The 11,003-nt window shown below is 27.4% G+C and overlaps 1 protein-coding gene across 2 annotated transcripts; it reads left to right on the forward strand.

Moving 5' to 3' along the window:
• The first annotated feature begins 5,087 nt into the window (after positions 1-5,087).
• On the forward strand, positions 5,088-10,135 carry LOC100572046 (transcription factor SMP1-like). Of its 2 annotated transcripts, none has more exons than XM_016806498.2 (8): positions 5,088-5,990; positions 7,309-7,446; positions 7,517-7,720; positions 7,790-7,897; positions 8,132-8,297; positions 8,365-8,499; positions 9,584-9,742; positions 9,801-10,135. In XM_016806498.2, the coding sequence occupies exons 2-8, from the start codon at positions 7,393-7,395 to the stop codon at positions 10,082-10,084; spliced, it is 1,110 nt and encodes a 369-aa protein (XP_016661987.1). In that variant the 5' UTR covers positions 5,088-5,990; positions 7,309-7,392; the 3' UTR covers positions 10,085-10,135. The 2 variants fall into 2 exon arrangements, with proteins under 2 accessions (XP_016661987.1, XP_016661986.1); XM_016806497.2 differs by having other exon boundaries at positions 5,088-5,756; positions 5,840-7,446.
• The last annotated feature ends 868 nt before the right edge of the window (positions 10,136-11,003 follow it).

Below are 11,003 nucleotides of genomic sequence, written 5' to 3' on the forward strand. Positions count from 1 at the left end.
ATGCAATTTTAATATTTAAAAAAAAAAATAAATTTGTCTGATTCTTTCACTGTAAAATGTAGGAACAAACAACACTATTTTCATAGTTGGCTTCAAATAGTGATACATTATGTATTGAAACATCAGTTTTGAAGGTATTATGTATAGGAAATTTTACTGCATATTCAATATTTTCGTGATTGTTAACATAATATATTTTCTACCCTCAGCACATGTTTTGCCTGTGGGAAGCAATAAAAGCTTATAAAAAGTAAAGTATGTATCTATTTGTAAATGTAAATCAAATGTAAAAGTTTAAGTTGAAAAAATTATTAAATTAATAAATAAAAAACAATACATTTATAATATATTATGGGTAAGGTCCAAAAACGGGTAGGCACCTAGTGTAGATACATTTTACCAGCGTAGGTAATGTGAACCTAATCCATATGAACAAGGTAATGTACATAATATCCACCTTAAATATGCATATTGTAAAGATTATCCAGCTAACTTATACACTACCCAATGTGCTATGGATAAAGTAATGAGTCTTATTAATATTGGCACTTACATAGGTACTCTGTCAAACATAAAGATACTTAGGTAACTAGTTAATAGGTACTGTAATCGTAAACTGATTACATTTGTATACTGACTAGGTTTTGTTAGGTTAACTGTTAACGAACTTACTGTTACCACAAATATATTTTGTATACTACCTATACATTATACAACTGTGATGCACTTGTATACAGAGTGTCCCGTAAGGATTTACACATTGCGATATTTTCTGATAATAAATATATCATAAATCTGTTTTTTTTTTTATTAGACTACGAGACAAAAACTACACATATTTTATATTTTAATTTAATTAAATATTTTGTTAAAAAAAGTTAAAAATTTTTGGAACAATTGAAGATAGCCATTTTATAGGTGGTTCCCCGGCGGTCCTCCTCTACGGCTAATGGGTATATCCTCACGGGACACTATATATAAAATTAATATTTTAGATTCTGAGTGGAACGATGAATGTATTGATTTTACAATGATATGTGTTTTTTAAACATTTTTTTTTTTTGTGTCTAAGTAGTCGAAATAATGCTTCGATTATCAACTTCAGTATTTTGTTCGATGGGAAAGTGAATATTGTTGGTGCATTGGGGAAGTCAAAATTTAAAATATAGTTTTCAATAGTTTTCACAAGCACTGGGAAAACAACATAAAAATTGAGGAAAAATGAGAATTTTTCCTCAAAAACAGTTTTTCACAAAATCGATTTTGGTTTTTAGTGTAACTCTAAAACAAATGAATGTATATACATGACATATTCACTGGTTGTTTATATTTGCATTTTCTATACACGATAAAATTTTCAAAATATTATGATTTGTTTAGAAACTGCTTAGGAACATTTTCATTTTCCATTTTTTACATTCTGAGTGGAACGATGAATGTATTGATTTTACAATGATGTGTGTTTTTTTTATTTTTTATTTTTTAATTTTTTTTTTGTGTCTGTGTACACGATAAGTAGTCGAAATAATGCTTCGATTTTCAACTTCAGTATCTTGTTCGATTGGAAAGTGAATATCGTTGGTGTATTGGGGAGGTCAACATTTAAAATTCCCAGTAATTTTCAAAAGCGCCAAGAAAAACCAAAGAAAAATTAAGGAAAAACGGGAATTTTTACGCAAAATCGATTTTTCACAAAATTGAATTTGGTATTTGGTGTAACTTTAACAAAATGACCGTAGATACATGAAATTTTGACTGAATGTTTATATTAGCATTTTCTATACACCATAACATTTTCAAAATATTTTGACTTATTTTGAGCTCTTTACGGACATTGTCAGTTTTCATTTTTTTTTTAGTTTTTTTTTAAAAAATTTCAATAAAATTTTATTTGTTGATTAAAAAAGCTTGAAAATTTAATACAAGGCTCCTAGTATATTGTTTCAAAAACAGATGAAAAATATTAAAAATCCTTAGTCACAGTTTTTTTTTATAAGCATTTAAAGTTCAAAAATTGACAAAATATGTAAAAATCACGAAAATTAGCAAATTATTTTGAGTTAAGAATTCGTAAAAATTTTTCTTTTTAAATCTAAGATTTTAAAATGTAATACAAGATTCCTTATAGGATAATCTACCATTATCAAAAAAAAAAATGTCTATAAGAAACTCAAATTAAATTTTTATGAGCGTTTGAAATTCATATTTTTACAACATTTGGTATTTACTCGATTTCTTACGTAACGATTTACTTATTTTGTTGTAATTAAAAAACGAATGACTGTAGAAACTTGAAAATTTCACTGAATGTTTATATTCTCATTTTATATATACGATAAAATTTTGAAAATAATTTGACTCTTTTTGAGCTGTTTACGGACATTTTCGGTTTTCAATTTTTTTAGTTTTTTTTTTTATAAATATAAATAAAGTTTTATCTGTTGGGCCAAAAAAGTGTAAAAAATTGAATACAAAGCTCCTGATATATTGTTACAACAGCAGTTGAAAAATATTAAAAATACATAGGCACAATTTTTTTTTATAAGCATTTGAAGTGGAAATTTTGACAAAATTTATCAAATTTAAAATTGAATAATTATTTTGTAGTTAAAAATGTATAAAATGTTCAACTTTTATATCTAAGGATTGAAAATTTAAAACAAGATTCCACGTAAATATTTAATTCTGTTACCAAAATTCTAAGAAATACATAAGCACAGTTTATTTGTATAGTAATTTTAAGTTCAAATTCGGACGAAATTACATATTAAAAAACATGGAATAACTATTTTAGTTATTTTGTTGTGATTGTATAATATTATTTGTGGGTACTTGAAACTTCTAAAGTATACTATTATATATTTATGATAGTACCATGGTTTGTTGTTGATGTATAACGCGTTACCTAATAGATATTGTGATATGATTAATTTGAAAATTATTAATAATACTATAGATAAGTATACCTATAATATGTATGTCTAATATCTAGACTGACAAACCGTCTCTGCTCAGAATCGTTTTTCTTATACAGTGATATTATATCATTGAATTCGAATTTAATACTATCCATTATACAGTGACCCACTTGTAACCTACTGTACAGCAGAGCGACATCCACTTACCCACCTTTTTTTAAATTTTTTTTTCTAAAAATATCAATAAATTTGATTTGTTGGATAAAAAAGCTTGAAAATTTAATAGAAGGTTCCTAGTATATTGTTTTAAAGGCAGATGAAAAATATTAAAAATCCTTGGTGAGCACGAAAGGATCTTCGCAGGAAATAATGTTTAGGATCGGTATATAAATTGCCGATATTGGCCCCTTTTCTGCAACTATTTTAATTAATATAATGTAATATACTATTTTAACAAACATAGGCTATACCTACCTACATTTAAAGTAATATAATTTAATACATACGATAATCGTATTATAATATGATCGTCATGACGTCATTTAACATTTAATAACTCACAATTCTGAAATTATAATAAAAATAAATAGGTAGGCAAGTACAATTGAATTCATTAGAATTATTATCAATTAAGTCTAGTGTCTAATATTTAGTTTAATAGTTATATACTTATATCCCAACTCTCAAGGTTATATAAAAAAAAGGTGGGTAAGTGGATGTTGCTTTGTTGTACAGTAGGTTACAAGGGGGTCACTGTAATGGATTGTATTAAATCTGAATTCAATGATATAATATAATTGTATAAGCAAAACAATTCTGAGCGAAGATGGTCAGTCAGAATTATGATATTACTAAGTATATTTGATGATATTATTGTGAATAAAGTGCCTAATTTATATATTATAATCTATAACCTAATCTATTTATACGTAACTCTATTTTAAATTTTTCAATCCTTATCTATAAAAGTTGAACATTTTAAAAATATCAAACTACTGAATAATTTGTAAATTTTCAATTTAATAAATTTCGTCAAATTTGAACTTTAAAATAATTGTGCCTATGTACTTAATTGTATGTACTTAATATGTAATAATTAACTAAAAATAATTATTACATTTTAAATTGGGTACATTTTGTCAAAATTCGAACTTTAAATGGTTATAAAAATAAACTGTGTTTATATATTTTTAATATTTTACAACTGCTATTGTAAAAATATATTAGGAGCCTTGCATTACATTTTCACGCTTTTTTACGCTTTAAATTTTTATAGATATTTATAGAAAAAAAAACTAAAATAATTGAAAACTGACAATGTCCGTAAACAGCTCAAAAAGAGTCAAAATATTTTCAAAATTGTGTGGTGTATAGGAAATGCTAATATAAACATTCAGTAAAATGTTCATGTATCTACAGTTATTCGTTTTTGAATTACAACGAAATAACAAAATCTGCTACGTGAGAAATGGAGTGAATTGTCCAACGTTGTAAAAATATGAAATTCAAACGCTGATAAAAATTTAATTTAATTTGCTTGAAGACATTTTTTTTTTTTTTTTTGATAATTTTAGATAAATTTATGAGGAGTATTGTATGACATCTTAGATTTAAAAAGAAACATTTTTATGAATTTCTAACTCAAAATAATTACTAAAAACAATATACTATTTTTTTAACCTACAAATAAAATTTTAATTATATTTATAGAAAAAAAAACGGAAACTGAAAATGTCCGTAAAGAGCTCAAAATAAGGCAAAATATTTTGAAAATTTTATTATGTATAGAAAATGGAAATATAATCAATCAGTGAAAATTGCATGTATTTACAGTCCTTTGTTTTATAGTTACACTAAAAACTAAAATTAATTTTCTCGAAAACAGATTTTGCGTAAAAATTCCCGTTTTTCCTTGATTTTTCTTTTGTTTTTCACGGCACTTTGGAAAACTACTGGAAAATTTTTACTTTTGTCCCCCCAAAGTACCAATTAGATTCACTTTCTTATCTTAAAAGATACTGTTGAAGAAAATCGAAGTACTTTTACTGTCCTAAAAGGTGATGACAGATATAAAAATAAAAAATAAAAAACACACATCATTGTAAAATCAATACGCATTCATCGTTTCACTCAGATCATACACTCAGAATCTAAAATATTATACTTCTAGTATATTCTAGCTATATTCATAAAATATATAAAATGTATTTTCTAATAATATTAACACATTTTTATACAACGTCTATAAAATAATTTTATACCATGAGCTTAATGTATACTTATCACTGACCACCGTATAGTGTATAGGGTATAATAGGAACTCACAGTTGACCCACAGGTTTTTTCTCAGTTATATGTGGCCCCATGAAATGGCAAACTACATAAATATTTTTTTATTTCAAAAAATAATGTACAATGATCAATAATAAAATAATATTAAATACTAATAATTTATAAAATGTACACAGGCTCAAGAATGTTTCTATACAAATGTAATAATCAATTTATAAGTATTATAACATCATGATGTATATACATACGTGAAGCCTGAGCATTGAAGTAAAATAGCGCGTACGAAATAGTGCTTAAACTTACCAACTCATAATGTACTTATGTACCTATAATTCGAAAAACAAGAGTAGGTATACAAATATATATAATACGCTGCGTAGGTACTGTACGCGCGGTTGTGATGTAGGTCTTAGTAAAACATACACTGATATTATTATCTATAAACAATGATCCAAGTACTCAACGGAGCATTTATTTTGATTCCCAGTGTTTATCTTCGGTTACGGCCGGCGAGAAAGCATCTAGTGCCCTAGTGGAAATTAATAAGTATAATATTTCTATATTATATATTATTTTTATATTTTGATACATAATATATTATAATTACAATTAATAATATTATAATATAGGTACACTGGAAGCGCTTCCTATCTTGACCTGTTCCCATTTTGGTGGTAAACTGTGCGCATCACTATGGAGACCAATTTCTATACGACGGTGAGTGGTGAGCATGAATGCACGATTAAAGATAATATAATGGTTGCCCAACCATAAATAAAGGTAAGAATATTCCTATATTATCTGTGCCCAACGAGCATGGAATAATGTTGTCTTTAATATTATTCTCATGATAAGAACAATTATGCAATTGTACTATACCAGCGGTGTAGCCTGGGGAGGGGCTGAGGGGGCTGCAACATTCCCCCCGAAAAAAAATCCTGGCTATGCCACTGTAGTACTGTACTACACTACTACCTATATTAATATTATAGAGAGTGCACTAATAGCGTTTTCCATCTGACTACACTAGTGCACACTAGACGCGAACACTGATACCATAATCACAGTATCACATAATTCTCCTTACCGCCAAAATGCACGGTTTACACCGGTGTGCACTAGTGCAGTCAGATAGAAAACTCTAAAAGCAGCAGGGGTACGAAACTCCGTGAACTGGCCGAGTCAGGCGATTGTGGCCTTGAACACGGTTCCAGGGGGGGGGCGTGGCATACGTGAAATAGGGAATGGTAAACAAGCCGACCCCGCGTTACGTATCCCGCCATAGTCATAGAACCGTTTTCTTAATATTGGTCACCATGGATCTAACATCATGTTGGTGCGTGGAACCGTTTTCATGTTTTTCGTAGGTTCAGACTTCAGATCATAGGTAATCAAGACCCCAATCAGCTGATCGAGTTTCGCTTCTATATTGTTCTATGCTAAAAGTTGGTTGAGCAGCTGATTCTGAAAGTAATTATTTGATGTGATAATCGTCATATCGATTGTGACCATGGTTATCTAGATCATCGGGTAACCTTTTTATTTAGTGGTTAGCACTAGTTTTGCGTTAAGACTTACAATCTCTTTGAATAGTTGAGTGTGTGGTGGACTGGAGGATAAAATGGAAATAATTATTAGAAATAGTTTTCTACAGAACGTCTGAAACTCCGAACGTAAGATAACCTTACGGCTTCCATAGGTACCATTAAAATAAAACATGCTCGATTGATAAATGGATTACGGATTGCATTTTTAATTTTTACAAACCTAGTTCAAATTTTAAACGTTTCAGGAAGCTATTTTAATACTTTCGTACAGGTATTTTCCTAAGTTTATTAGAAAAATATATTTTTTTTAAATGTCCAACAGTCCTAAATACAAGTTATTATATTGCCTGCTGCTTGGTAGTTGGTATTAAAATGTTAATAGTACCAGCTACCAATCTGTACAGAACGTAAGGTAAATTTTTTATTGGACGTCAGGACACCATCACTATAATATAATTGTCATGCCTATTATATATTTTTGTTATCACAAAGCATTTTTATTATTATTAATTTCATTATTGTTTGGTATTTACTATTTATATATTTGAAAGTAAATTGCAATTAAAAGATTGCTCCATTATCCGAACCCTGAAGATTAAATTAAAATAACCAATTGTCATTATTATTCGTGCATTATGGGACGCAAGAAAATTAATATATCCAAAATCACGGACGATCGAAACCGTTATGTATGTAGTGTTATAATTTCAACAATTTCTACATTAATTTTCTAATGATAATTATTATCACATTTTATAGGTGACGTTTAACAAACGCAAATTTGGTGTTATGAAGAAAGCTTACGAGTTAAGCGTATTATGTGATTGTGAAGTAGCAATTATTATTTTCAACAAAAACAACCAGTTGTACCAGTATGCTAGTACAGACATGGACCAAGTGTTACTTAAATATACTGAATATAGCGAACCACATGAATCACTGACAAACACTAATATTATTGCTGTAAAATCAAAATTAATTGTTCTTTTTAAAATTTATTTGATATTTATTAATAGCATTTTAAAATCTTAGCAATTAAACAGTAGAGGAGGAGGAGAAGATCCTAGAAGCTCTAAATCTGTAGATTCACCTGTCGTTGATGAGAAAAATGCAATAAATGAACCCAGAAAATTATTTAAAGTAATGCCCACTCCTAGAATTAAACTTAAACACAACAATATTTCTGATGAAGAATTCAGAATACTTATGACACATGGAGGGAGGATAATTATATTTTTAACTTTTAATAAATATATTATAGTTTACATAATTCCAACAACTTTCTATTATTTATGTATATTAAATAATAAATATAAGTTTTTTAATATTTTTATGAATATTTTAATTATCTAATTTGTATTCAATTTATTATAGGATGACGATGAGGGTGATAATAATGACCTTGAATGTGAGATTATTCCTGACAAGCCAGGCATTCCTAGCATTCCTCCTCACAAACATCCAGAAACTTTAAGAAAAATACGAGATAATAACTCTAATGAAAATGATAAACGAGTTAATTCCAGCGACTCAGATATGAGTATGAATCGTTAATGTGTATTTTAATTGCAAATTAACTGACACAAGTATTAATAATTCATTTTTAGGTGATGGCAAGTTGAAAATAGACAGTGGAGCTGATGATGATTTTGAAGAAATAGATGACAGTTTACGAAATGATATCGAAAAATATATTTCTTCAATTACCTCACGACAACAAACCCTGCCTAATAACCCAACAAGTATTATTATACATAATATTTCTTAAAATAATTATAAAAATTAGATATGGACCACAACTATAATTTTTGAATTCATTTTTAAAACATCTGGTCAAGGATGTCATGTCACGTCATCAAACTTTTGAATACAGAAAGAAAAATGTTATCAATAGAGATAAATGATGATTAGGTATAAGCTTATTTCATGCTTCATAGATTTTTAACGTAGTATAAATTTATTGTATTTTAAATTTTTTTGTTTTTTAACACATTTACTTTGTACAACACTAATTGGTGTAATTTAACATTGTTCACGTAGCATTCTGAATGATGCCAATAGGAATGTAGGCACCCCGTTATTCAATGCACTATAAATTGGTCAGTGTTACGATTAAACTAATAGATATTTGTCAGCGTCTCCTATAAGTATAAATCAACATTTTTATGAATTTTTTTTATGCCTAATTTTTTGAGCACAGAAAATCGTATACTCAAACACGTTTAATAATTTTTGGAAAAAAAAATACATATATTTTTTTATTATTACCTATATGTTGAGAACTTTTGTTGTGATTAGATTTATTTACTGCTTAAAAGTCATATGTTTGCTTTTACAGTTGTATTATGCTCATATAGAAGCTTATTGGATTTTTTATTTATAAATTTAAAAAAACAAGATTAAATTGACTATTGACATAGATGTATAGATCAACATATTAAATGTTAAGTATGATTTCCCTGTAGACCTAGGCCACCTAGCATTAATTACTATACTCTATTCCAAATAAGTTTGGTAAAAATCTCAACAGAAACGCTTGTATAGTCTCGTTGGCTGCCAATTACTGCATCGAATCACAGAGGTCTTATATTTTTGATTTTTCTGCTGAAGATGACGTATTATATAAGGTATGCACAATCTGAATCTGTATGGTGTCCAGTCTAAGGCAACACAGGATCATTTATCTTCAACTCCTCATAAACCTTTGAATAATGTCAATTAAAAAATGGGACCAGTACCATATCCTTAAAATATAAAAACAAATAATTTAAATACAGAATTTTTCGTGTTATGTGACGTTTTAACTTTTCAATGATAAAATTTTAGCTGTTGATGAAATTAAAGTCGAAAAAAATGATGTAGAATTAATCGAATATGGCATAAAAGTTCCTGAGGAAGCGAAGAGCTCTAAAAGTCCAGAAGCTACAAAACCACAATTAATGCAAAATGTTCGGAAACCACAATTCCTGCCAAATATTTACTCAAGTATTGTACAATAAATACATTTTATTAAAAATTAAAATTAATTTTGTTTATTGATTAGGTTTAGGTTTAATTCAAAATAAATCTCCGAAAAATCAATCTTTGAATGTGCGGAGCAACCCTTATAGTATTCTAAAAACCTCCAAAAAAATGGTAAAAATACCACCACAAAAATCTCAGGAAATTCAAAATAACATAGCACACAATGGACAGTCGCGAATACAGCAACAAAAAGTTTATGCAGGATTCAAACAATGTGTACAGGTAAAAAAAAATTTGATGTCTTCTGAAATTAAAATTAATAGTGCAAATTTGTCGCAAAGTAGTAATACAAATGATTCTTAAAATTGAGTATATTTGAAAATTGAAACATTCCAAATGTTATTACTTTTATTTTATATTTTTTATTTTAAGACTATATTAATTGTAATAATTATTGGTATTCGTTTATATTTAATTATATTTAATTTTTAATATTAACCTGCAATTATACATAAAATATTATTTGGTTAAAATTTTATAAATGCCAAATGTTTTTGTTCGGTATAGATTTTACATGTTATTGAATAATTTTAAGGACATAATTATTATATGTACCATTAGGGTGTTCCTTAGTCATACGGGGGAAAAAAAAATAATGATATATTTTTAGTCTCACTCCCTAAATCAGTGTGTATACATATAAAAAAAAACTACAAGAAATTTTAGGTCATCCAAATAAAGTTAACCCATGCCGACTTGAAGTCAAAGTTTGAGCTTAATACATTTAAATAAATAATTCTAGACACTTTTGGTATTTCTGTAAATATTTCGTAAACCGTTATGAAAATCTTATTTTTTCAAAATATATTGTTTCAAGTAAATTAAATTTCCAATATATTTTATAGTTTAACATTTTTTGATAAATCTATTTATTTACAAGATGCATAAGCTTTAATCTTAAAATTCACAATTTCTCCACAAATATAATATTATTTACATTTTATTATTTTACTGCAGGTTTACCATAGGACTAGTCTTGCTTTATAATTTATTATAAGTATTATTTTGTTTGTGATACTCGTTTATTTCAGTTGTGTCAACGTCTTATGTGTTAAAGGTTATTATTTTGTTAGTCGTTAGTAATTCATAATAATTTAAATAGTAAAAATTGAGAAGTGATTTTCAAATATTTTTAATCGGATCTCAAATTACACAAATTCAGAGCTCAAAACTTTCATCCAACGAGCAAGTTCTTTCTGTATTTTTCTACAATATGAGAACC

The sequence above is a fragment of the Acyrthosiphon pisum genome, chromosome X (genome assembly GCF_005508785.2).
Source record: "Acyrthosiphon pisum isolate AL4f chromosome X, pea_aphid_22Mar2018_4r6ur, whole genome shotgun sequence".
Taxonomy (NCBI): Eukaryota; Metazoa; Arthropoda; class Insecta; order Hemiptera; family Aphididae; genus Acyrthosiphon; species Acyrthosiphon pisum.

Coding starts and splice junctions, on each gene's coding strand:
- LOC100572046 (XM_016806498.2), top strand. CDS start 7,393: ATGGGACGCAAGAAAATTAATATATCCAAAATCACGGACGATCGAAAC. Junction 8,298..8,364: donor TTCCAGCGACTCAGATATGA/GTATGAATCGTT, acceptor ATTCATTTTTAG/GTGATGGCAAGTTGAAAATA. Junction 8,500..9,583: donor CCTGCCTAATAACCCAACAA/GTATTATTATAC, acceptor ATAAAATTTTAG/CTGTTGATGAAATTAAAGTC.